The sequence below is a fragment of the Lissotriton helveticus genome, chromosome 2_1 (assembly GCF_964261635.1).
Source record: "Lissotriton helveticus chromosome 2_1, aLisHel1.1, whole genome shotgun sequence".
Classification (NCBI taxonomy): domain Eukaryota; kingdom Metazoa; phylum Chordata; class Amphibia; order Caudata; family Salamandridae; genus Lissotriton; species Lissotriton helveticus.
In genome coordinates, this window is record NC_136059.1 from 1,962,466,368 (window position 1) to 1,962,493,714 (window position 27,347).

Genomic DNA, 27,347 nt, shown 5'->3' on the forward strand with positions numbered 1-27,347 from the left:
TTTGGGCAGCCAGAGAGGGCCGACCAAATACGCACTGCTCACTTTAAGGAGTGGACAAACCACTCCTCCACTGCCCTGCTCACAAAGCAGCCCCGCCCGCAAAGCAGCCAAACATAAAATGATGATAACTGAAAGTTATTATCATTGTATGTTTTTGCTTCTGACCTGCTTGAAAGCAGTGGGCACTGCTCCTCTGCCATAGCGGAGGAGCTGCCCCTGACATGTTGCCCTCTGATGCATTGGGGCCAGAGCAATTCTTTCCAGCACGATGTGTTGTTGCCAACCACCAACACTTCTGTCTTCCCACCGTTAAGTTTCAGGATGCTTGCTGACATCTATTCAGTTACTTCCTTGAGGCAGTCTTGTAGGTCACTGGATGCCTGTTGAGATTCGGGGGAAAGTGAAAGGACAAGCTGAGTATCTTCGGCATAAGAGACAGTATCTAAACCGTGGGCCTGGACGATTCTTGCCAGTGTGAAGACATGAACATTACAGAGGGTTCTGCTTAACAAGGAGCACTGTGGGACTTCGCATCCGATGGGATATGTAGCTGAAAGAAATGGTTCATCGCAAACCTGAAAACTTCAATTTTTTAGAAAAACCTTGATCCACTTAAGTGCAGAGCCGGTGATACCGGCGTTTTCCAGTCTCTGGACTAGGATGCAATGGGAAACAGTGTCAGAGGCGGCACTGAGATCCAGTGTGATCATGGCTGCTGAACCACCCTGGTCAAGGATGACCGGAGCTCTTCAGTGGCCACCAACAATGCAGCCTCAGTAGTGTGTCCAGTTCTGAAGCCCATTTGGGTAGGATGAAGGATAGAATGATTTTCTAAAAAGTTAGAGAGATGTGTATTAACATACTTCTCCAAGATTTTACTAGCGATTGGGAGTAAAGAAATTGACCTATAGTTCTTGAGCATCAAGGGGTCTGCATGTGGTTTCCTAAGCAGAGGTTTAAGTATAGCATGCTTCCATGCTGAGGGAACACTACTAAGTGCCAGGGAGCTATTTAGAATCTTCATTAGAAAGGGAAGGATAATGTTGCCAGCTATTAGTAGACATGAGGGGGGGAGCTGGGTCTAATGGCGAGCCAGATTTTATGGACTTTGATATGGTACTGATGTCATCTATATTTAGCGGCAGAAAAGATGATAGTTGAACTATCGTTGTTAATTCTTCAAAGGGAGTTGGACAAAGATATGTGGTCTTTGGGTGAGAAACTAGAATATGATTTACTTTATTAATAAAAGCAGTGGCAAACATGTCGCATCGTTCAATGGAAGGCGAAAGGGACGCTGTACAAGTGGGTGTTGTCATGAAGGTATTGACTACTTTGTATAGTTCCATGATAAGTTACGGGCATTTTCAATTTTGGTGCTAAAATAGGAGACTCTAGCTGGTTTCTGGTCTGCTGGCATCTTTTTTTACCGTTTGTCTATGGGTTATTTTATTGCCTGGGTCATACTCCTTTCTCCAGATTCTCAGACTCTTTCTTGAGCTCTGCCAGCTCCAGAGTATACCTTGAAGTCGGCCGTCGCTCTGCTTTAGAGGTCAGATATTTCTGATGAATAAGAGAGTCGGTATTGCTATAAGCTGGTATATATGAATTAGGCGCCTTGACGCCCATTGGGCTAAGTTTGCGCAGGACAAGACTCCTTTCTTTCATTCATTCATTCATTCACTGTGTTAGCCATTTCTCAAATGTGGTGTACATTGTAGTTATGTCATTCTCCACGGCTTGAATGGATTCCTTCAATGCACTGTGCCATTTACTCTTATCGCTTTTTTTTCCTTGGCCTTCTTATTTTGGCGGGTGGGATTTCTTTCAGCCCTGCTGTGGCAAAGCTAAACAGGAAGGGAATAATAAAGTAGTCTGACCATAGGATGGGGAGTACATCTTCCGTGTCCAACTGGATGAGGTTAGAAAAGATTGGGTCCAGTAAGTGGCCACGGCTATGTGTCGCAGATCATGTGATTAGATTTAAATGCAATGCTGCAAGGTCTAGTCGCCATATGTCTTTGTCGTCTTCAAAGTACAGATTAAGGTCACCTACCATGTTGAAGTTTGCCTTGCTTAAACTGCTTTCTGCTGCATTTCAGGCAGAACTAGTGTGGATTGTGTTGCTGGTTCCGGGGGCCAATAGATGCGAATCCTGGAGAAGGTGGGTTATAATTCAAGGGAAAGCAGAATGCATTTGCTGTCCCTAATATCAATAGGTGTGCTGGTGCATTTATATTTATCTTTAAAGATCATAGCTATTCCTCCACCACGTTTGTCTTTCCTATCAAGCGTGGTGATAGAGTATCCCTGGGGAAGAGACATGACAATGTCAGGGGTTGAACTTTCATTTAGCCAGGTTTCAGTGAGAAACAAGGAATCTGGAAATGTATCTTCTAAAAAGGTAAAAATCTCAATGCTGTGTTTTGGGAGTGACCTGCAGTTCAGCAGTAGCAAGTTAATTCAGTTGAATTCAGGGGTAATTACCATTGATTGCTTGCCCTCGCCATCCAAGTCACAAAGTCCTATCGCGAACCTTCAGGGTGTATGTAGTGGGGAGTGTCAGTGGTGCCATAGAGTACAGGCAGTAGGTTGCTGGCATTTTATTGTGTGCTTTTAGCTTGCTGGCAGAATATGTGAGCTGCATGGTGAAACCGGCAGGGGTTCTGGCCCCTGGCTCCGTTCGGATGCGGACAGGTGCAAGCAGGCTTGCGTACGCACCCTGGAGTGGATTTAATAGGGTCAGAGTTGCTGAGCTACCCAACTGGACCGCTAACTAAGATGGCGACTGTTGTAGTGGCAACAAAACAATGCAGAAGTGGCACTGAACACTGCCACGAGCATGCAACAGCAAAGGTATTGCCCAGATTTCCTTTCACTATGAAAATAGTTAAAGTACAATTTAAAAGTTACAACTTAAAAAGTAATAGCCTCCCATCTCAGAGCGCAGAGGGAAGAAAAGGTAGGCAGCGGGGATAAGCTACAAAGGCAATATCCAAGATCAGGAGTGATTCTGAAAAGCATAGCCTATAGCTATGTAAATGAGTTTTGCAAAAAACATGACCAAGTAAAACTTGCCTCGCCACAAAAGGGAGAGTCCAGCCTGAACTACTATGTCATGTCCTCTCTGAACAGAAAGACAAGCAATGAGGCAAGCACTCTCGACATTGAGCCAATCTTCTCCTGGAGATTTTCTGCAAAACTTTGCAAAAAGTTTCTATGTTTTCATTTCTTGCTCTTTCCTGATTCCTTTTTGGAGATAATTATTATTTATTATTATTGAAATTTGTTGAGCGCAAACAAATCACCTTCCAGAGCCAGGTTTTTAAAAGAGCCAGGTTTTCAGTGATTTGTTTTATAAAACTAAGTCAGAGCACAATTGGAGGGGCAGCTGCTTCCAATGTTCGGGGGTCCGAGAAGAAAAGGAATAGCCCCCATACTTGGCTGTCCGTACACGACTCGGACATAATTGGAGTTACTCCCTAGATCTAAGATTTCACATAGAATATAGGGTTGCAAATTATTTTGCAGGTAGCGTGGGCCACTTCTGGGTACTACTCTATACACCAGACAGAGTAGCTAAAAAAGGGTGCACTTTTTCTATGGGGAGCCAATGCAGAGATCTGAGCGTGGGTTCTGAAGGGGCTTGAGGAGGCAGATTACAGACCTGGAGGGCAGCCATGTTCTGTAAAACCGGGAACTTGGCAAAGAGACCTTTGTTCATTGCTACCATTAAAGCATTACCGTAATCCAGGTGACTAGCAATGATTGTATGGGTAAGAGATTCCCTGGTCTGTAAGGGTAGCAATTTAAAGGCTTTCCTGAAGAAACGCATCAGATCAAACAAGATCAAGTGATTGCAATAACATGTTCTTTTAGAGAGAGGTTCTGATTGATCCATACACCCAGATTCCTGTCTACTTTTTTGGGGGTAGGGAACGGCCAAAATTCTGTGGGTGATCAGTCACTGGACCAACCAATCAATCAATCAATCAGAGTACTTGTAGAGCGTGCTACTTACCCGTGAGGGTCTCAAGGCACTGAGGGGAGGGGGTGCGGCTACTGCTCGAAGAGCCAGGTCTTGAGGAGTCTTCTGAAGGCGAGTAGGTCTTGGGTCTGCCGTATGTGGGTAGGGAGGGTGTTCCAGGTCTTGGCGGCGAGGTAGGAGAAGGATCTGTCGTCAGCGGCGAGGGCGAGGCTGGCGAAGCGGAGCTGGCGGATGGGGGCGTAGAAGCTGAGTCTGCTGTTAAGGTAAGCTGGTTCGGCGTTGTGGAGTGCTTTGTGTGCATGGGTGAGGAGCTTGAAGGTGATCCTCTTGTCGACGGGGAGCCAGTGTAGGTCTCTCAGGTGGGGGTGATGTGGCTGCGGCGGGGGACATTGAGGATCAGTCGGGCGGAGGCGTTTTGGATGCGTTGTAGTCGTCGTAGGTGTTTGGCTGGGATTCCTGCGTAGAGTGCGTTGCCGTAGTCCAGTCTGCTGCTGACGAGGGCCTGTGTCACCGTTCTTCTTGTTTCGGTCGGGATCCACTTGTAGATCCTGCGGAGCATGCGGGGGGTGTTGTAGCAGGAGGAGGAGACGGTGTTGACCTGCTTAGCCATGGAGAGGGAGGAGTCGAGGATAAATCCTAGGTTGCGTGCATGGTCGGTGGGTGTTGTTGCTGTTCCCAGTGTGGTCGGCCAAAAGGATTGCGCTTTCCCAAAAAGCTAAATCTCTATTTTACTGGCATTTAGTTTAAGATAGTTAGCAGATATCCAGCAGGCAATCTTTCCCATACATTCCCTGAATCTTAGTTTGGTAGATTCCGGGTTTGGCCCCTTAGTGATAAGTTGTGTGTAATCCACATACGAGATGACATTAAAACCACATGATCTTATAACTTTAGCTGGAGAGGGCACATCTCGCCCAACGCCTAGACCCGTACATGCAGTGGCTTGTGGACCCCGACCAGGTTGGATTTATTCACGACCGCCAAGGGGCAGACAACGTACGCAGGCTTGCGCATCTTGTGGGGAAGGTGCGACATTGGAAAATTCCGGCCTGCCTTCTCTCCCTGGATGCAGAGAAGGCGTTTGATCGGGTGGATTGGGTCTTCCTCAGAGCGGTGCTTCGCAAACTCGGGCTGGGTCCAAAGATGATTGCTAGAACTATGGCTCCGTACATAGGGCCCCATGCTCGGCTTCGAATTAATGGGGACCTAACACCGGCCCTAGCGATTCACAGGGGCACTAGACAGGGGTGTCCCCTTTCGCCCCTCCTATTTGCTCTTGCAGTGGAGCCCCTCGCGGAGCTCATACGGCGAGATCCGGACATACACGGGATAGTGCACGGAGGGCGGGACAACAAGGTGGCGCTGTTCGCGGACGACCTGATTCTTACTCTCACGCGCCCGCGGGACTCCCTACCGGCAGTCCATAGAGCGCTTTGCCTCTTTGAAAGAGCCTCCGGTCTCAAGATTAACCATGACAAGTCCTGGGCCCTGAACCTTACCATACCGTCGGGCGAGCTCCCCGCCCTGAGAGAGGTTGTGCCCTATCAGTGGGCCGAGCGACACATTAAGTACCTGGGTCTCACCTTGACCCCCTCCCTTGAAGACTGGAGCTCTGTTAATTGGCGGGCTTGCCGGAAGGAGGTTTTGGAAGAGTTGCGGCGGTGGAAACCCCTAATGCTGTCCTGGTTAGGCCGCCTCCACGCAGTCAAAATGTCGATCCTCCCCAAAATTCTATACGTATTCCAATGCCTCCCCACTCCCATCCCGCAGCACTGCATACGGAGCTTGCAGCGCGACCTCATCTCCTTTATCTGGGGTGGTAAGCGCCCCCGTTTCTCCCAGAAAATTCTAATGGCTCCACGCGATAGGGGGGGGCTAGCCTGTCCTCACTTGGTCCACTATTACTGGGCTGCGCACCTCCGATTTGTAATAGAATGGGGAGTGCGCGAGAGTGAAAAAGGATGGCTGCACATGGACAGGGCGGTGACGGGACGCACCATTTGGGACCTACCATGGCTTCATCGGGCGGCCCGCTCCAGAAGTGCGTACCTTGCAGTGCCTACGAAAACGGTGCTGGACATTTGGGATGCCGTCGCTGTTTCTAGGGGTCTAACAACGTTCCCGTCCCCGCATACCCCCATTGCAGCAAACCCTCACTTCCCGCCGGCCCATCGAACCCGGGCTTTTGAGAACTGGGTGCAGGGGGACTGTAGGATGCTTTGTGACCTGTTTGATGGGGGCTCCTTTAAGTCATTCGACCACTGTTGCGAGGAGTTTCACCTGCAGCCTGCTGCGCGGCTACAATACGTCCAACTGCGACACTGGGCCTCTGGTGATTCTGTGTACTGGGCTGCTATGCGCGCCTTCACCCCCTTCGAGCGCTTGGCACGCACCCTAGGGGGCTTGAAACGGTTGGTCTCCCAGATCTACCGCATCCTACAACACCCAACCCTCCTTCAAACTCATCCGTATCAGCGTCAATGGCAGAAGGCGGTCGATGCGGATATTACGCCTTCACAATGGGAGGCGGTGTGGAGAGATATCCCTAAAGTGTATCGGAGCATCCCGCAACGAGAAAATGCCTATAAACTTTTAACTCAATGGTATTTCACTCCCCTGCGACTCCATAAGATGTTCCCCAATGCTTCGCCGCTGTGCTGGAGGTGTCGGGCTGCGACGGGGGATTTTGTGCACATATGGTGGGCGTGTCCGCTCCTCACCGTCTTCTGGAAGGAGGTACTTAGCCACATCAGGGGGGTGCTGGGATTCCCTTTGCCTGAAGCCATAGGTACGATCCTGTTGGGTATTAGGCCAGCAAATCTTAAGGCCCTAACCCGTGGCGACTGGAGTGTAGCACTACAGATGCTCGGTGCGGCCAAGCAACTCATAGCCTTGTATTGGAAGAAAACTGACGCTCCTCCAATAGCTTCCTGGTTTGTGCGGCTGTGGCACGTCCTGACAATGGAGCTCCTAACGGCGTGACTCCAGATGCGCCCCACCCGCTTCGAAACAGTTTGGAAGCCCCTGGTGCGCTATGTGTGTTCTACAGAGCATGCACGATACATGCCCACTAGATTCAGGACCCTACATCTCTTTGAGGATGCCATTGTCCCCACTGACCCTACTAGGTTGCTCCCGTAGGAGACTCCTGTACTAGTTGAGCTCCGGAGGCATGCCCCTGCTACCTAATGCTGCTCCCCGACCGCAGACCTGCCTGCCGCCCCTACTAGCGTCTTCCCCTTCTACTCCCTGTCTCTGCCTTACTTCCTTCTCGCTTTCCGCTTCTCTCGCTCTTCTGTCGATCTCTCATGTTCTTCTGGACCCCTGTTGGGCCCTTAGTAATTATTGGGCTTGTTGCTCTCTTATCTTCTCCCCCTGACCTGTGATTGGGGTTTTCCTAGCGCTGGACACCTTCAACAGCTTTTTCTTAGCCACGCGGCCGGCCCCTCGGGGTTGTAGGCACGGCGCTGTGTTCATTACTCTGACTTAACGAATACTGTTGCGCACTCTTCGCGGCCGGCCTCGGATAAGAGGTTGTGGGCTTAATGCTGTGTATTTGTGCCCCTCCGGGGGCTTTGTTTCAAAATAAAACAGACTTGTAACAAAAAGGGTTGGGCTCAGAGATGAGCCCTTTGGATAACCCCTCCCCCACGCCCCCCACAGGCAAGGGTGATAATTCTGGAGTTTAAGCGATCTACCTGCACCGAATCAGCGCGTTCGGTCACAAAATTATTCAGCCATTTTATGGCTTTGACACCAACACCAATCTCCCCCAATCTACGGATTAGAGTTGAATGCAAGATGGTGTTGAAAGCTGCACACAGGTCTAGTAAAACCAGCATAGCTGGGCACCCTACATCCAGAGCATGCCTGATCGAATCCAGAGCCTCCACTAGCGCCATGTCTGTTCTATAGGTAGCTTGTGAACTTTGCTGGGAAGGGTCTAACTCAGAATAGGTTTCCAGAAATCATATGAGCTGTTGATTTACTAGGGTCTCCATAACTTTTCCGAGAAAGTGGTGCAGCAATATTGGTTTGTAATTTACTAACTCTAGTGGCTCTGTGGTGTTTTCTTTTTTACAATAGGTCTGACAAGCGCTGCTTTCCAATTTACTGGCATAGTTTCCATGCTCAGAGACGGATTGAACAGGTCCGTTATGGCGAGGAGAAGAACTCGAGCCAGGGTGGCTATAATATATGATGGGGCAATATCCTCAGAAGAATCTGACTTTTTCCTGTTGATCAGAGTCTGCACATGATCCGGGGCAACATGATCAAAAGCTTCTAAAAGTATCGGCCCATCAGGCTCCTCAACATTTGAAAAGGTGTTATATATTTTAGATATCTTTTCTTCAAAATAACTTGTGAGCTCATCACAGAGAGCCTAGGGAGTCAGGATTGGTGAGATGCAGGTTTAACAGATCAGTGAAATGCTTCAGAATCTTGTATAGTTCTTTAGTTGACTTTCCCAGGTTATTCATCCTATCTACTATGTGATTCTTCCTTGCTTCTTTATTATTTTTATGATTGATTCCTGATGCAGTTTTAGGGGATTTTGTGGTCTTCATTTTTGTTCCAGCTTTCTGCAGACTGTTTCCACTTTTTTAGAAAGTCTGAGAACCATGAAGAGGTTAGTGTCTTCGATTTAGGATTGCCATCTGTGGAAGGGGCAATAGAATCTAGTGTGTGAGTAAAAGCTCCCTCAAAGTCATTCAGAGCCTTACAGGAGATAGGGAGATGGCTGACATAAATGATGACTGCCACCTTCCTCCAGGGTCTAACCAGCCTTGGAGCTGTTACCATAGAGTCCAAGGGTTTCTCCTCATTGACCTAAAAATGAATAGTGGAATGGTCTGTCCATACATGTGGGTGGGGAGATCTACCCGTGAGTTAGCTGAATTAGTGAATACTAGCTCCAGCATGTGTCCCGTTGTATGTGTGGGGCCTGTCACCTTTTGATAGAGGCCTAAGGATTCCAGGGGCCCTATTATGTATTGGGCACACTTTTCCTGTTTGCGTCCTGGCTCACCTTAAAACAAGTGCGCCTGGCACAAGCAGAGAAAGTGCACCCTGTTACATAGAATGCGCTGCCCCCAGGACAGTTGTGAACTCGTGCTGCCCTGGGGGCAGCGCATTCAAGTGTGAAATATGGAGAGGCTTTGAAACAGCTGCTCTCTGTTTCACTGAGCAGACGGCAACCCACCTGCACTTTTAAAGGAGATTAGAGTTTGCTGGTAAGTGCAGTGAGTGACTGCACCCACCTGCAAGGGGATGTCTGGGTTGTCCATAGAACCTCCTTTCTCCCCTCCAGAGGGCTGCTGTCCGGGGCGTGCAATGACAGTGCGCCACCTTTTAGGTGGAGCACTATCAGTGCGTCCCCTGACAGCTTTTTTTCCTCTGCGCCCGCGTCCATAATACGGCGCGAATGCAGAGGCAAAGGGATTCCCTCGTTTGCATGAGGCCACACCCCCATGCAAATGAGGGAACGCCCTCTTGAAAAAGTGCTGGTGCTTTATGCGCGCCAGCACTTTCTGTATTACAGAAGTGGCCTCACAAGCATCTGTGGCCCCTCTGTAATACCAAAGCGCCCAGTGGGCATGCAAAGTAGACGCAAACACCTGTTGCGCCCCCAGGGGATTTTATGTAATACGGCCACTGGTCAGAAAGAAAGCGTATGGTGTCTGGACCAGATATAACTTCCTTCCGATAATTAAATTCGCCTACTAGTATGAAACTGCCAGCAGCCAGAATGTGTGGTGTCAAACACTCCTTCAGCTTCGTACAATTTTTTTTATATGAAGCAGGTTGACAATAGACTAAGGGGCCCTTTTAAAGTTGTTTTAGGCAGTGTCTCTAGTTTAAAAATAATCTTCTTGACCCAGTCAGTAAGACCGGACTCTAATAATGTGATTTTTACCATGTTGAGCGAGGTAATGGTCATGCCCCATCAGATTTAGATGTCTGTCGAGTCTGGTTAGACTGTAGTTCTGGAGAAATGCTGTGGAGTTATAGAGAAGTGCCTCTAGATGAAGCCATGTGTCGTTGATAAAACATATATCTGTTTTTTCAGTATTTTAGAGATAAGTGTTCTCCAGCACTGGTCAAGGGGTTCAGAGGCACTGGCTTGCCACTTGGGGGTTAGGACCCAATCTCTCACAATGCACTTGCACAGTCCAGGACAAATCCAGTTGCAATTACTCAGCTGGGCTATCCTCTCTGGTTTAGCAGGTGACTTCTTCAGCTCGTTTGTACCTGTAGATGGTCAGGGAGTCCACTTCTTCCCTTCTGGTGTCAGCCACAGTCCTTCCTTTGTGGAGCTTAGTGAATGCACCAGGTGCAGTCTTGTTAGAGTACAATCCTCTCTTTGGTGTAGTCCAGGGGTCCAGTAGATCAGTCCTTCTTTTCCTCTTTTCCAGGCAGCGATCTGGTGAGCTCTCCAGAGCTGCCTTATTTATCTTTCATTTTTGGGCATGAGGGAGGTGCACCCTAACCAATAGAACCTAAGCTACCTCCTACTACTATGATAACTTGTTGTGAAGTGTGGCAAATTTCGATTCCAGAGTGCATCATTCTCCCGAACATCAAAATGGAGAAAATCTCTCATTGGAGTGTGTGTCTGTGTAGCCCAACCCAGAGGTCTGGCTAACAAGTGACTACACTCTCCTTCAAGCCTCTCTCCTAATCTAATTATGGGAGCTCCCATCTGGCTAGAGGTCAAGGAAGTGGTGGTGGCCTGGGTCCTGGGATAGCTGTATTATATACTTTGGATGTTATGTCTAGCTAACTCCAATCCAAAGTTAGAATTAAAAAAAAAGAATAAAGTCCTTTCCATGTTAGTGTATGGGGCTAGCAACATTTCCATACGAAAAATTACTATGGCTGGTTTTTACTACAGGGGCATATAAAACATATTTTATTTTGTCCCTGCTTTTTAGGTTGAGCCTGTCAATGCGCTTGCGCATTGAGCTTGCGAGAGATATTAGGGCTTAACCAGAGCTTAACCATCGGCGGCGATTTGATGCTGTGCCCGTGAAAAAAGCTTGTGCACAATGCACATCAAAGCCACCAGCCTCCCTCCCACAAGCTTCCCCCAGCGTGCGCTCTGCCTCAGGCATTTCTCCTCCCCTAATTTATTCACTGCCCACGGCCGGGTGGCCGTACTTTCACTTTCACGGCCGCCAGGCCGTGTCTCGCGTTTCCACTTCTCTTTCTTTTTTTCCATCTTTTCTCGCACCCTCTTTCTTCCTCTCAACTTCTCTTGCCTTCACCCTTTTCACTCCATGTCTTCGTTCTCCCTTCTCTCCCTTTCTCTACCCTTTCTCTCATCTCCTTTTCTCTACCCCTTCTCTGTTCCTGCTTACATCGTGCCTCTTCTGTTGTCCGCGCTTTAAGTAAGTACTTGTTTTTCCAGGAGATGTACGGGTAATAATCTGAGGTGTTGCTTACGTATTTTAACAGAAGAATGATCTGCGCCTGCTTAGATTTAAAGCTTAAATGCACATAGTGCCCGGTGCAGCTGAAGTCTGTTAATTTATGTTCAAATGTCACCCTTTTCCCGTGTTTTTTCAGAACTGTGCTGATTACGTTTAAAAATGGACTAGCGGTTAGATTGCTATCTAGGTAGTGTTTTATTTAATAACCTCCAAACGTTAATTTACATTTCTTTTTAGACGAGTAGCCCATTGCAATGCTGTCTTCGTGGGTAGAATAATGATGCTTTATCGTTGTGACACGTAGGCCGCGCTTCTCATTCCGCCTGGGATTTGTATGTCCCTGTGCTGCTCCACACCTGTACGCTATGCCGCTTTATATTTTCGAGGTTGCCCTGCTCACTCTCGTTAACAGCTGGTTTTGAATTGCACAGAGTTTTAGGCAGAATCCGAAAAATCCCAAGCCCAGTCGCCACCCGTCGTGCATTACTGTCTTCTCATGGTTAGAACTGTTCTCTTTTTTCCGCTTGACTAACTTTTCTTTGATTGCTTGGCTAAAGCAATTGCTTCTGTTTAAAGATATGCTGTTCACGGCTGGCTCCCAGCATCTTAGCATGTTGGAAACCATTCTCAGCATTTGACGCATTCATAGTCTGTGCGGTCTAGCATTTGACATGGATTTTGTGTGAAGTGTTTCCTTTTAATGGCGAAGATTGGCTGGTACAAGAAATGCTTTACTCGATTGGCGGACAGAAACTGAAGCTGTGTCAGCTGGAGTGGTGAGTATCCCGGCTCCTGTGACATCACTCCACAAAAACCGGACATCGACTATGGAATCTCTTCAGGAACCTGAACTCCAGTCAGTGGCTTTAATAAAGGTGTTTGATGGGAAACTGAGCCCCCCACACAGCAATGCCAAGAGCTTTGTGCCCCTTGCCCCCACTGGAGCCTCGGCATCACACCTCAAAGTAATCCCTTACGCTCCCCCGCCCACCCCACCACGTCGCATTAGTAGGCAGCCCACCCCCCTCCCTCTCCATATGGTCGCTCGAGCTGCAGGCAGCCCACCCCCTCTCCAGCGCCTGCCTCCTCTCTGCTCACGCATCGCGCAGCGCGCCTTTTCTATTCATTTGTGCCTCGCATCATCAGACTTGTTTCTCTCTGTTATTCCAGTGTTCTTCCTCGTTTTCCCGCCTCTGCCCTTCTCACCGTTTCTGTGGCCCCAGGCGACGTGCTAATTGCAGACCTGCTTGCTCCAAAGAGGTATATTTACAACAAGGGGTGGTGATGGACAGAGTCTCTGAATTAAGCAGAATACTCTCACCCAGTCAAGAGATCAGGGCTAGATCCAACACCGTTTTTTAGCTCATTGCACCATCCCAGTTTCAGAACCTGGCTGTATGCAAATTAGTCTGTCCCTGGCCCAGTGCATCATGGGAACAGGGCAGACCAGACTACAAAAGCCAATTCTTACACTGGGAAGGAAACAAGCTTCCGGGGACCGGTTTCTGGCATTTCAGCCGTCTTCGGCCCGGCTTGCTTGAATCCTGATGGTGCAATGAGCAAGGGACTCACATCTGAGTATACCCTTCCACGCTTATGGTGGACAAAAATATTTACAACAAGGGGTGGTGATGGACAGAGTCTCTGAATTAAGCAGAATACTCTCACCCAGTCAAGAGATCAGGGCTAGATCCAACACCGTTTTTTAGCTCATTGCACCATCCCAGTTTCAGAACCTGGCTGTATGCAAATTAGTCTGTCCCTGGCCCAGTGCATCATGGGAACAGGGCAGACCAGACTACAAAAGCCAATTCTTACACTGGGAAGGAAACAAGCTTCCGGGGACCGGTTTCTGGCATTTCAGCCGTCTTCGGCCCGGCTTGCTTGAATCCTGATGGTGCAATGAGCAAGGGACTCATGTCTGAGTATACCCTTCCACGCTTAGGGTGGACAAAAATATTTACAACAAGGGGTGGTGAGGGACAGAGTCTCTGAATTAAGCAGAATACTCTCACCCAGTCAAGAGATCAGGGCTAGATCCAACACTGTTTTTTTTTGTCCACCATAAGCGTGGAAGGGTATACTCAGATGTGAGTCCCTTGCTCATTGCACCATCAGGATTCAAGCAAGCCGGGCCGAAGACGGCTGTAATGCCAGAAACCGGTCCCCGGAAGCTTGTTTCCTTCCCAGTGTAAGAATTGGCTTTTGTAGTTTGGTTTGCCCTGTTCCCATCATGCACTGGGACAGGAACAGACTAATTTGCATACAGCCAGGTTCTGAAACTGGGATGGTGCATTGAGCTAAAAAACGGTGTTGGATCTAGCCCTGATCTCTTGACTGGGTGAGAGTATTCTGCTTAATTCAGAGACTCTGTCCCTCACCACCCCTTGTTGTAAATATGCTCCAAAGAGGTTAGCTGGTCCGTTTGGAAGAAAGTGTTCCGTTGCGCCATCAATAAATCCTGATTAAAAATGCGATTTCTCCAGAGACCTTTTCCATCAAACATTTATCTAACCTCGCTACGGCTGACGGCTGACACACTTTTTATGAATATGGCGTTTCGTGCCATTGTGAAATATTCAACGTGTGAAATATGCTGTCAAGGGTTCTCCCTAAGTCCCAGTTCTCAGCAAAAATGCAATGTATCAATGTTTAAAACTTTATTACAACAGTACAAAAAAAATTATTATTACACTTTTAATCTTCATTTTTTTTAAAATTACAATACGCTACACATAATCTTCTCACAGAATTTTTTTTTTTAAGGTAGTGCCATTATACATTACAAAAATATTATGTAATTATTAATTATTTATAAAATTTAAACGCCATTAGGATTTGTCTTATCAATACATGTACGTCAGTGAAAAAATAAACATGTAGCTTTAATAATGCTATAGGTGTCACATTTGCAAATCTATAAATATTGGCATTTACAATAACAAAATTAATACATTTGCTATTATAAAAACATAAACATAAGTTAACAAATTATAACATTTACAAGACCAATAGCTCCAACTTTTCTAATGCGAGACCTATTGCATTTCCAATGCTTGTTATAACTAGACACCCTACATTTGGGGCACCAACAGAAAACCTTAGGGGTGACTTATAAATAATAAAAAAGTGGCTTTGTGCATTGAGGTAGGGACTTGAAGCTCTGCCCACTCTCCACCCACATTTTTCATTGGCTTGTGTCATTGTCCACTTTAAACTGTGGCTGTTCATTGGTCAAATGGCTTAGTAGTCCCTCCTTTAAACCGCCTTGTCTCATTTTGTAACCTCCAATTGGGACACCTCCTGTTACATGTATTGTTGCTCGATATGCTTTACTTACTGCCTCCGAGCACTATTTCCCTAAATAGCTTTGTCCTACCTGCTGTTGCAAGCTGGACACGCTCCCTCCTAATGCTTTTTTTTATTTTCATAGCACCCCTTTGCAATGCAATAGGTCTCGCATTTGCGAGAGTTTAAGCTATTGCTATTGTAAATGACAATGCCTTTTATTTATCTGTTTTAAAAACAACACATAATAAAAGGCATTGCCATTTACAAAACCAATAGCTCAAACTCTCATAAATGTGAAACCTATTGCATTGCAAATGCTTGTTTTTCCAGATACTGATCGAGAGAAACCGAGGGAAAAACACACAAACGAGAAAAGAGGAAAAAGAGATTAGATGGATATAATACTTTTATTACATTTGTTGTATCTCCCGGTACTTGTTCTTCAAGTATTCAGGTAATGGCAAGTGCAATACAGATTGGAAAGATATCTGAAAGTTTTCTGGCTGAACTCCCTGCCACCCTTTTCCCCTCCAGGGTATTGGTTTGTTGTTCATTCCGCTCATGGATCTCATCTATCTCTGGAGTGTCATGTAATTGCAAGCGAATACACGTTACTTAAAGAGCTTTGATACTTCAGTCTGTTGATTTCGAGGATTTTGAAAACATTGGTCATAGTTACAGTAGATCAAGTGTGGAATTGCAGAAGTGTGTTGCAGTCATGTCTCTTATTATAATTCTAAAGAGTGTGTCCTTAGACAGCCGGTAGATAATTTCAAAATAAGATTGTGATCTTTCCTTTTCTTTGGGTTCAGTTCCTCTTTGAAAAAAAAATGTGTCTTTAAATTGTTTTCCATCACAAAATATGTTTTAATTCGAATAATTGCATCAATTCCTAACCTAGTTTAAAGCTCAGCGTTTGGGTAAAAACGATTTCAATTGTCTGTCTACTCCTGTGACCTGGTCCCTCTTCTTGTACGTTTATGGGCAGTCCTCACCTATACTGGGAAAAATATTTGCCAGGGCTAAACGAAAAATCCTAGGACGCCCCTGTGCATTTGTACCTTATTTTACATCCACCCTGCCTCACGCAAATGTTTGTTTGCCTCCCAGCTTCCTTGTTGTGTCTCTTGAATGGATTGCACACCTGTACAGTAACTCTTAGTACAAAGACTTTTTTCTGTGCTTTTTTCTCTAAATTCTCAACCCACAGTCCACCTTTCCCAACCAGCTTCTTTCAGTGTCCGATGGTCTTTCAGTGCCATTGGTCGCAGTGTTCATAAGGTGACCCTTATTGGCTGTGTAGCCTATGCCTGGGCATCAACATTCCATACAAACTTGGAGAATCTGAGGCACACTTCCAGATAAAATTGATTGCACTAATGATCGGATATCTTGGTAGCACATTTGTACAAAGTAAAAGCAAGATAAGCAAACTCCTCTTTTCAGGGAAATTCGACCCAAGGATTATGTTCTTCCTTTACAACCTGTCCTGACTTGGAGAGTGCTGAAGATGTGATGCAGTAGCATTGTAAGCACCTGCCTCACTGTAGTTGTTCCCATTTTACCATTATCAATGGATCACCAGTCACTGATCCAAGGTCCTCACGGAGCATGATCTTGCTTTTTAGTGATGGCAGCCTCACCCTAATTCAGAACTGCTCTGGAAGAGCGCCACTGCACTGCCCAAACTCCAGCACTGCTTGTACGAGCTTAAGAGATATTTGTTTCTTGTATATACATGAATAAAGAGGCAGTAAAAGCAGTTGGTCTTTTGAGGATCGCACATGGGCACAGGCGGTTAAGTTGAGCAATAGTGTCACTGTGGCCCAGTTGCCATCGGCCATGGAGGGCTTCCCCTTAACTCTGCCGCGAGAGTCATCAATGAAGAGATTGAAAGTACTTGCTGAAACATGGTAGAAATGATCCTGATCAGTCACTTATCCTTCTAATCCTTCCCAGAAGGGTTGATACCTGAAGGGGACATGCTGAAAGTATATTATTTTGACTCTTATCCCTTGTCCCCTTCATGACCGTGTGAGACTGGTATAGGTGGATGCCCATGAGGGTCATGGCTCAAGAAGTGTTTGGGTTTGAAATTGGCATAATAAAAGCCGGCCACCTTTACCATCTGCTATGGAAGAAAGAGTGTCACCTTCTTGAAACCCACAGGAGCATTAATCAAAATAAATATAGGAACTAGACTGGCATATAAACCACAAAGGGGGAGATAGAGGAGAAGGGCACAAGGACTAGTCCGCCAAAGTCAATATTTTCCTACTAACCAGATATTTTATTTATTTTCCCAAAAAAAACCCTCACTCTTAATTTCTCTCATTTGGATAGGTCCTAACACTATCAGTGCTCCCTCGTACTCGTTCACAGCACGCCCCATTCCACAGCGGGATGTGAAAAACCCTATGATGAAGCATGCCACCAAGGAACTAGAATGGCCTCAAATAGCCATTGTGTTTCTGAAGTATTTGAATCAATAGAATTCCTTCTCTGTTGGATGCTATTGACCACAACCATATTCACAAGATAATCAAACACTATATACACCAAGGTGTCAGTGCTGAAATGACTCAAGCTCGCCTTCTGGTATCAGTCTAACATACAGCCTGCATACAGCTATGGCCTGGCACTGCACACATAAACAGGGGTCTACTTTCAACCACGTGCTCAATAGTTGTCTCATCAGTTAATCCAAACTATGGATACAAAACTACTATATGCAAAGTCCCAGTGGTCAGTCTACTGCAGTGGTGGAGAGTAGTGCAGGAGGGAAAGAATAATGACGAGTATTTCCTTTCAGCCGTACTTGGAAATAGAACACAGAGGATCTCTGTAGTTTAATTGGACTTATGTTTCGATACTCTCTTTCAGTCATTTCTGTCATACTTATCACGATCCCTTTTAAGCAGAGTCTTTGCACTTGTTACTTTACCTCAGCACAGAGTCTTTATTTTACTGCTTGGAATGTTCTCATTATGTTGTGTTTCTCACATGTCTCAGGATAATCCAAATATCATACACCTAGGCGTGAAACAATTAGGTAGCCATCAATACAAAAGCAAATCGTTTAGATGTTGCTTTTGGGCTCTCTCAAAAGAGATATAATAACTAATGTGATTTTCCCCCCTTTATGAGATTTATCAGATTTTATTGTATTACCTACTGTAATTTCCCTTAAGTTGTAATTATTATCATATCCTTCTTCCTGTTTCTTCTTTCCCTCCCCCCTCCCCCTTTTCCTCTTATTTTCAATAAAATCAAACTTAAAAAAAGAGGTTATGCCGTAAACTCCACAATGTTTAACTGTGTCCCACCTAGCTGCCTGTCTGGATCCGTAACCTTTTAGCAGCGATACCTGCAGCAGAGCAGTTGATGGCATCATCTTTCACTAGTAGGGATACAACTGCATCAATACAAGGAAGTGAAATAGGTGAACAAAGGCCCTACCTCACCAGTGCAGTTAGTGTTTTTTCTATACACCACAGACTCAAAGAACTGGGGTTCCAACAGGGCATTTTTCAGTGTTTTTCCTGGAAAATCTACTATTTACTCAGGGAATATTTTCCAATAAAATTGGTTTCAAACTGTGTCCCAAAAGCAACAGGCGGTGTTTAGCCCTTATCCCACCTCTTTCAAGGGTCCTTGATTTGCACATGACTGCCTCTCTCGTGCCACTTGCAGACACATGAACATTAAAGAGCAAAAGATTTAAGTACAGAAAATGTAAGTAGTACTGCAAATGTAGATCATCTTCATCTCTCTCAAAAGGGCTGGTAACATTAGCAATGTTTCCAGACAACAGAAGATTCAGCACCTACTCAAAACCTATCCATTTATTAGATAAATGGTAACTCTTACCTCTTTATCCACTGACCCCTCACTGAAATCAGTTTTAGAAAAATGATGCATACTACGTTCAACTGACATCCATTTTCATTTTTTCTTGGTGCATGCACTCAGAAGAATCTTTACAAATTATTTCAGTCATTTAAAGACTGTTTTGGAGCAATCCCAGCTAGCGGTGTCAGTCTATGTTCCAAATGTTTAAAATAATCAACAACGGTGCCACACACATAGGTGGCCACGCCCTTGATCTTATATTTTCCAATAGCACTAAAATACGATGTCTGCCTGCAAAAAAGATCCTCTGGTCAGATCATTTTCTGGTTGAGTTTTATCTGGCAGGACCGATCAAACGACCTCAGAAAACTCTGCTCCCACCAATTCTTCGTCGGGAATGGCATAAAATCTCAGTGACCAATTTGCACAAACACTGGGTGCAACCGACTGTCACAGATGCAGACACTGCTGAGTCTGCATTAGAGAAATTTAACAAGTCCCTAAAAACCGCTATTGATACCCTTGCTCCCCTCAAACTACATAAACAATTCCCCCATACCAAACAGGAGAAATGGTATACAGATGATCTTAGAAAGGGAAAGCAAAAATGCAGGCGCTTAGAAAAAACATGGAGATCTTCTAAAAATGATGAGGCCAAGAAAGCCTTTCATGAGGCTCAGTCAGCATATTATAAAAAAATAAAATCAGCCAGAAAAGTTCACTTCTCCGTACAACTGGAGGAGGCTGGAAACTGTCCGCGTGAACTGTTTAAAATTTTGCATAATTTTATTAAACCTACAGCCACTGAAAGTACTGAAGATGCCTCTCAACCACTCTGTGACGAAATTTCTGAGTTCTTCGAGGAAAAAATTAATCTGATCTATGATAACATTTTAACCTCTAAAGCTGGGGCTCCCATATCCATTCCCGAAACTAAAACCAGCACTCAGACTACAAACTCCCTGTTTGTCATTCCTCCCGTCACAGATCAAAACCTGGCAACCCTTATTGGCCATATGAAAACAGGCTCCCCCAACGACCTCCTTCCGGCTAAAATGGTGGCCCCTCTAATTTCCATCCTAGGCCCCTCGATCCAGGCAGTTATCAACACCTCCCTGGCCAAAGGCCAAGTCCCCATGGAATGGAAGACTGCGGTAGTAAACCCAATCAGGAAGAAGGCGACCCTACCCTGGACAGATCTAACAAACCTCCGACCTATCTCACTCCTGCCTTACATCGGCAAGCTAACAGAGAAGCACGTGAACACCCACTTCTCTAACTATATCGAGACAGCGGATGGCCTAGACCCTTCACAATCTGGTTTTAGGCCCAACCATAGCACCGAATCCGCCCTACTGGCTGTCACCAATAACATCAGAATGACGCTTGACAGTGGAGGGTCGATGATTCTGGTGCTATTGGATTTATCCGCTGCCTTCGATACGGTGTCTCACGATTTGCTTCTCTGCCGTCTGAGAGAGATAGGATTGGGAGGCGTGGCCTTGTCCTGGATGGAGAGCTTTCTTTCGGGGCGTTCTCAAGAAGTCAGATTGGGCTCCCACAAATCCACCGCCAGGGAGCTCACCAGGGGTGTGCCACAGGGCTCATGCCTGAGCCCTACATTATTTAATGTATACGTGGCCCCCCTGGCTGACTTAGTGAGATCCTTTGGGTTTATACCGGTGTCCTACGCCGATGACACCCAACTTCTGTTCCCCTTTAAGACCTTCTCTCCTGCTTTACAAAGAACATTTGCAGAAGGAATGAGGGCAGTTTCCAAATGGATGGCCAACAACTGCTTACAGTGCAACGTGACCAAGACAGAGGTTGTACTTTATGGGGAAGCAGTAACATTATGGTCCAGTGAGTGGTGGCCTCGTGAACTAGGACCCGCCCCCATCCCCAAACAGACTATTAGGAATCTGGGAGTGTTATTTGATCAGTCATTGACTTTTAAAGATCATGTCAACCAGGTTGCTGGTACCTGTTTTGGGGTTATCTCTCTGTTGAGAAGGGTGTTTCCTTTTCTCCCAGATCATCACAGAAAGACCTTGGTCCAGGCTCTGGTCGTCAGTAGACTGGACTACTGTAATGGCCTTCTTTTGTCATCTAATGAAGGCCAATTTAACAAACTACAGGTGGTCCAGAACACGGCCGCGAGGTTAGTCATGAATGCTCCATCAAGGACTCCCTCCCGGCCACTGCTGATGGAACTGCACTGGCTGCCAGTGCGACTGCGGACCAAATTTAAAATCTTGTGTACAATTCACAAATGCCTGATGGGGATAGGCCCGAAATTTCTTACTACAGCCTTTATGCCTTATGTTCCTGGTCGCTCACTACGATCGAGCAATCTCCAGCTCCTTAAGGTTCCTAAAATTAAAAAAACCCGCCAAGGAGGCAGGGCTTTGGCATACACAGGGCCTGTCCTGTGGAACACCCTCCCCCTCTCATTAAAGCTCAGTTCTGACCACCTGTCTTTTCGAAAAACCCTGAAAACCTACCTATTTTCTAGCATTTAATTTTATTCCCCCACTATTCATTAGTACTGTCCGGGCACAGATGCAGGTTTTTCTTCCTAGTTGGCAAAGCGCAGAGATACCCCTTCGGGAGTTTATTCAGGCGCTATAGAAGCATATAAAAAATAAATAAAAGGCAAAACCTTTAAAAGTGGAACACTGTGTATTATGGATGCACAATGGATCTAATGCCGACTCTGAAAGCAAAGATGATCATGCTGATCCTATAGTGGAGCAGATGACACCAGCCTTAACAAAAAAATCTACCAAATCATGCAAAAATGCCCATTGTTTCAGAGTCAGCTGCAGCACCAGTGGTCATGATAGTCCAACTAGCCGTTAAAGAGGATCAATGTGGTCCTATGAACTAGGCCTTTCATTCCTGGTGCTAATCGTACGTGGAACATTCATCAGAAGAGAGGCATGAAGTGCTCAGCGTATAAGATACTGCAGGGCTCATATAATATCCGTTAACTACTTGATTATTCCCAGTAGTCGCTATTCCCTAACTGCACTGCAAATAATGAACTTGCATATTATGAACAGATCCTCATTTTGCAGCACTTAGGGATGCTCAACATTGAATATGGGCAGCGCGCCAAACAATAAGTGCCATCTTCATGTATCAGAATATGGCAAAGCACATAAAAAGTTTGACATTTAAAAGGCACTTAACCTCATGTCTCGTGCCCTCAAAGGGAGTGGGTCTTCTCAGAGACCTCCAGTGTTCTCATTCTGTCAACTTCGCACTAATGAATCCTTTGTGCATTAGTCCTGCTCTGGGAATGAAGGAACGCCAGGCGTTTATTAAGTGTGTTGATGGTTTAACGTTTGATGTCACAATGGGAAATAAGTGGCTGCAGGATCTGGGCATATATTCACCAACTTGAATATCACAACCTCGCACACTGTCCCAACAGTGATCGCTGTAGGGACTGTGATATGCAAAATATGTCATCGCTGCCGATGCACAATGCTAGAAATATTTGGTATTGAACCTATTTTTTGAAAATAAATCTGTGCATTTGTTTCCCTTAGGATTATTACCTCTTCCGATCTGGATCTGCCTGCCGATGTTGGCATTGCCCCAACCCAGTCTTTCAGCAGCTTGGACATACCTTTGGACATAAGGTGAGATTTCTAAAAAATATTACTGTGTGAGTGCGTCATAAGTAATCCAAAATGTCACGTACGAATGTGCTCTAGACATCAAACATCTCAGAAATAAACGCGCCATGAAGCGTCTCCCATTTCTTAAACAGATGTGATGCAGGGTTTGACATAGGTTTTATTATATGAAATCACGTCATGCCATGGCAGTGGAAATAAACGTGGCCCACTAACACGTTAATTAGAGCAGCTGTATTAATGAACGTACATTCACACATATCTGCAGTGCAAAGGTCAAATTCTAGTTTAATACTAAGTAACATGTTTTACTGGCTCACAGACTGCATAGAATATTTACTTTACACAGGGAAACAACCCTCTTAGTAGTCACGGGGTGTCTTTACCACACTGCACAAATGTAACCACTTGCATCCCGGTTTTAGTTAAATATATTTTCTTAAAAGAGTACAAAATAAAAAATACCATGACATTAACATTGTATGTAGATGTCTGAATATAATATGCTATTTCTTCCCTTATTGGGGGGAGGGGTATGTTGGCCCACTCAAGGCTTCTCTTCTTGTGAGTCGCAAGTTCGCAACCCTCCCCACACTCAGCAAAGGTACTAAATAGCATATTACACTGTGCATCAGTATATACAATGCAATTTATGCCACAGATACGTATGTTTATGAAGGATCCGGGTCTTGCCATCTAGGGCATCGTCCACTTCTAGCTTATTTCTTATTACTCATGATGTCTGAAGCCTAAACATGTAGGGATAATGTAATGGTTAGTGACAGGCATCGAGGATACTTAACGTGTTATCAGTAGAGTGCCTTTTGCTGTCTGACACACCCTGACTGATCTACTTATGACTAAAATACATTTCTACATTATTAAGACCTTATTTAGCTCTATAAAAAACTAAGCATAACATTTTTTTTGACTTCTCAGGCTCAGCTATGTCTTTCATACTGAGGAACTTGTAGGTGTTTCTGCTCTTTTTGTGTTGCTGCCATAGCTTCATGAAGGAACAGTTGATATGTTTTATGAATTACTGGATCGGGCATTTGCACATGACAGGGACGGATTCTTATGCAGATTTTTCTCTTACCAATCTCTAGAATCCCTGGTCGAACAAATCGTTTCTTTTTCTGCTAAGAAGTGTAAAGGGGAGAACACCAAAGACCATAATAACTCATTAACCAAATCAATTCAAGTTTTAAAGGACCACTGACTAGGAGTAAAGTTTAAAGATGTATTATAAAGCCAGAAATAACTGAACCTACAAACACCTCAGCAAGAGGTTAAGAAAGTAAACGGGCATTAATACAAACATAATCTTATGCAAGAGTCTCAGACGACTCAATATGAAGATAAGCGTAAGTTCCAAAAGCATCAGGCAAACAATGACAGTCCCTGCTTGAAGCCTTGACTGCATTTACCCAAAAGGAACGAAAGGTTAGTCTATCCCTACACTAACTCTAAGGTGACATCCCTACTTAGCATTCCCACCCAGGCAAGAGGAAAAGAGTTGTCAGCAGTGAAGACTTCCTAAGAAGTACACTCACTTCCATGGGTAATTAGCCTAAGCTGCAGAGCTCATTCTAAGATGCTCCTTCTTGCTTCACATCTTCTCAAAGGCTACTTTAAGACTGCCCTCCACCCTCGGGGTACTGTCCCTAATACAAAATCCCAAAAACAGTAAATACGCCCTAAACACACCCCTTCAGGCAAGTCTTCTCTCCTGGGTTTTTCCATCGAAACTTCAACTTCATCCAAAACCGTTGGTGTGTCCTTGGGTCTCAGGCACCTTCTCCGCCAAATGTATCATTCCAAATTCTTCTCCCTCCCAGGATTCTCGAGTCTACCATCCTAACTCCTAAAACAAAGAGTTATTCAACCTAACGAGGCATGTGTACTTGCACCTGCAACAGAAAGCTTGTGGGAAAGCAACCTTGCACGCACACAAATCTACAATTCAAACTTAACTCAGAAAAGGAGCCTTTCCCAAGGAAAATACATTTTAGGCCTACAGTATGCAGTCAAGCTACGAAATTACAGTTAGGCCTCTGCTGGCGTTTTCATATTACCAGGCCTTTACACATCTAAATGCATTTCTAACACTACAACATAAGCATTACATTCAAAGTCATCCTAACAGCATTACACTTCATTTCATTTTAAAGCATTACTCTTTGTCTCATGAATAAGCGACCTACAAATGCAACTTTTAACATGGTGCACGTTTAATCCTAATGCATTAATTCAAACGTAAAGCGTCATGAATTGTATTACATAAGGCATATTCTCGGTTAAACACTGCATTAGTCTTCAAACAATATGAATACTCCTAAGCATTTTAACATAAATTGATTAATCACTACATTTCTAATTATCACACATTAGTAAGGTCCTCTAAATATGCAGGTGCTAACTACCCATGATTATGATGCACCCCTACAATTCTCAGAATAACATGGCGCTCTATAACACACAAAGGGGCCCTTGCACATTAGTACAGTGACCTAATTGTACTAATCACCACTTGCAACAAACCTGGCTACCGCTTGGACAATGGTAGCAGGGCAAAGACGGAAGGCAAACAAAAAAGAGAGTGCACAGGTAAAGGTAATGTTGTTTTTTAGCAATTTCCATTTACCCGCTTAGTATATCACGTAGGCGACTCATTTTGCTTTTTGCATATCCTCTAGGAAGCACCTGGGCTTATTTTCAATACCTGTGATAACGACAACGTTCAAACTGGATGCATATATCTTTGTGACATGCTAAAACTCTGTAACTGAAATTTATATTGTAAAATGTCAATAAAGATATTTAAAAAAAAGTTTGTATCTCACAACAGGTTTTCATTTTGCCCTAAATGACTTATTTCCAATATAGTAATTTAGGGGATCATAGCTAATCTCTGCTTTGCCCAGTTAAGACACTTGAAGGTTTACATTATGCCTGTTGGCCTTGTCACTTGCAGTGTTTGTTGGGCCTAGTTAGCACATCACTGTTAGTTATCTAGTTAGCATGTCATGGCCTTTTTAGGACTTAATACAGACAGCATTAACTGCCTAGGACAGCATTTCCCAACTTAAGGTCTCCAGCCACTTTCTGGTGGGTCACAAAAGAGCAATAAATAAAGATGACTTAATAGTTTGTATTTATGTTGTAAATTCTGCTGTGCTTCTAAGACAGAGGTCAGATGTCAGGCTGACACATTTATGTTTATTCTTTTGATGAGGGGATTGGTGTTCGCGTTTTTTACTCTGACTACAAAGTGAGAAGAGTTTGTAAAGTGAACTACGTGACAGTACATGAGTGTGAAATGGAAGGCTGTAGTATGTCCTTTATTTGCAATACACAACACAACGTAAATGCCAGTAAATGAACAGTTAGCATATTTCAGTTTATCAGCAGTTAGGAAATCAAAAATGAAGAATATGTATTGTAATTCTGAGGTGTGATGGACACAAAGATTTTAATAGTATCAAAACAAATCATGATACTTTAATTGGTGAGTCGAAAGACATGAATATTCAGTGAAACACGATTTTCACACATTATCATTTGTGGGCTATATAGTGTTATCAGTAAAAATGTATGTCTGTGCAAACTTAGGGGCCTTTTCATTGGTAAATGTGGTGTTTTTAAATGACAGTGTGCTACTGATTCCTTAACATATACATGGAGTGGTTTTGGCTCCGCCCACAGAAACATATATGTCTATCACCTCATGTTATTGGCTGCTTGCTGTGACATTCTGCCTTTTGTGGACTAATTTACATCTCAAAAGTCCACTGAATAATCACACAATAAATGTTTTTATGTCATAGATGCATTTAATACAGAAAGAAACTTTTTTTGTTTTGTTTTTACCTTGCAAGATGTGTTTTTTATAAATTGTTAGGACCTAAAATGCCAAATATTCCTTTTGGGTGTGCCACAGCTTAGTGTTTTCATTTTCGCTTGCAATGTAAGTAAAGAGTACCTGCCTTATGAAAAATGGACTCAAAGCTGTGCTTTTGGGTGTCTAAAATGTCGCTCACATTAGACATAAGTCTATTTCACGTATATTGCACACTGCCAATTATAATTCGAAGCAGACCATAGAATTCTTTCAATAGAGGTTTTATTGTGCACAGTGAAATATCGTTTGTGGATATCCTTAGTGCTCAGGTTACTTGGTAATTGGAGATTAGCAATCCGGATTTTCAGCAGACAGAGTGCCTGAGACTCCCCAAGTGGACATCAAACATAATTTGTGTTTACAGGCTCACAGTAGGAGGGCTGCCCTCCTGATAATACGTGACTAATCTCTGACCTTAGATGCCCTAGTAGTTAACCTTTTTCTTTCAGTGGTTTAATTTGCAGTGTGTCCTTTCTGAATGCTGGTATTGTTGTTTAGTTAACAGTACCACTATTAACTCATAAAACATACCAGTTTGCAGAGAAAATTTCCCAGGACAGAGCAGGAGAAGTCTTCAGATTTATTTACAATATATATATATATATATATATATATATATATATATATATATATAAAAACAAGGGTGCCATTAGCTTCGGAGTCGCACACAACAAACAATGCGGAGCCCCCATGTTGCAGAAGGGTTCTTTATTTCCTGATTGAAACCGGACTGCTCCTTCCAAAGTTTTCTCTTAGGTCTAACGCGTTTCGAGGCTCCTGCCTCTTGTTCACAGACCAATGTGATTTGCTGACAGCCTCTTCCCTGCAGGTCCCTCCTTTAACCACTCGTTACCTGCCCTCAATTGGAATAACTCCGGTATGCAGACTGCAGGCATGCTAGTACTTGTAGGAACCCATCTGCAGAGAGGCGGCCACCATGCGAATCATTTCTTTATTTTCGATATTTTCAATGTTCGACCCTCCAGTGGGTGCTTTGAAAAGGGAAACCGGTTGCATGTTTTTAGGACATTGTTTTTCTGCACCTCGAGTCTCTGGTGTCTCGCAGCAGTCCACATACTTTCGTGGCGGTGCGTCCTCCACGACCTTGGCAGGCCGTAAATCATGAAAACAAGGGTGCCATTAGCTTCGGAGTCGCACACAACAAACAATGCGGAGCCCCCATGTTGCAGAAGGGTTCTTTATTTCCTGATTGAAACCGGACTGCTCCTTCC

General features: G+C 44.7%; 1 protein-coding gene across 2 annotated transcripts in view; it reads left to right on the forward strand.

Moving 5' to 3' along the window:
• The window catches only part of ARHGAP10 (Rho GTPase activating protein 10), a 998,059-nt gene that overhangs the window by 871,455 nt on the left and 99,257 nt on the right, over positions 1-27,347 (forward strand). For both annotated transcript variants that reach the window (XM_078676901.1, XM_078676902.1), the window contains exon 21: positions 22,122-22,214. In XM_078676901.1, coding sequence (XP_078533027.1) covers positions 22,122-22,214 — 93 coding nt within the window. The remainder of the gene's footprint in view (positions 1-22,121; positions 22,215-27,347) is intronic.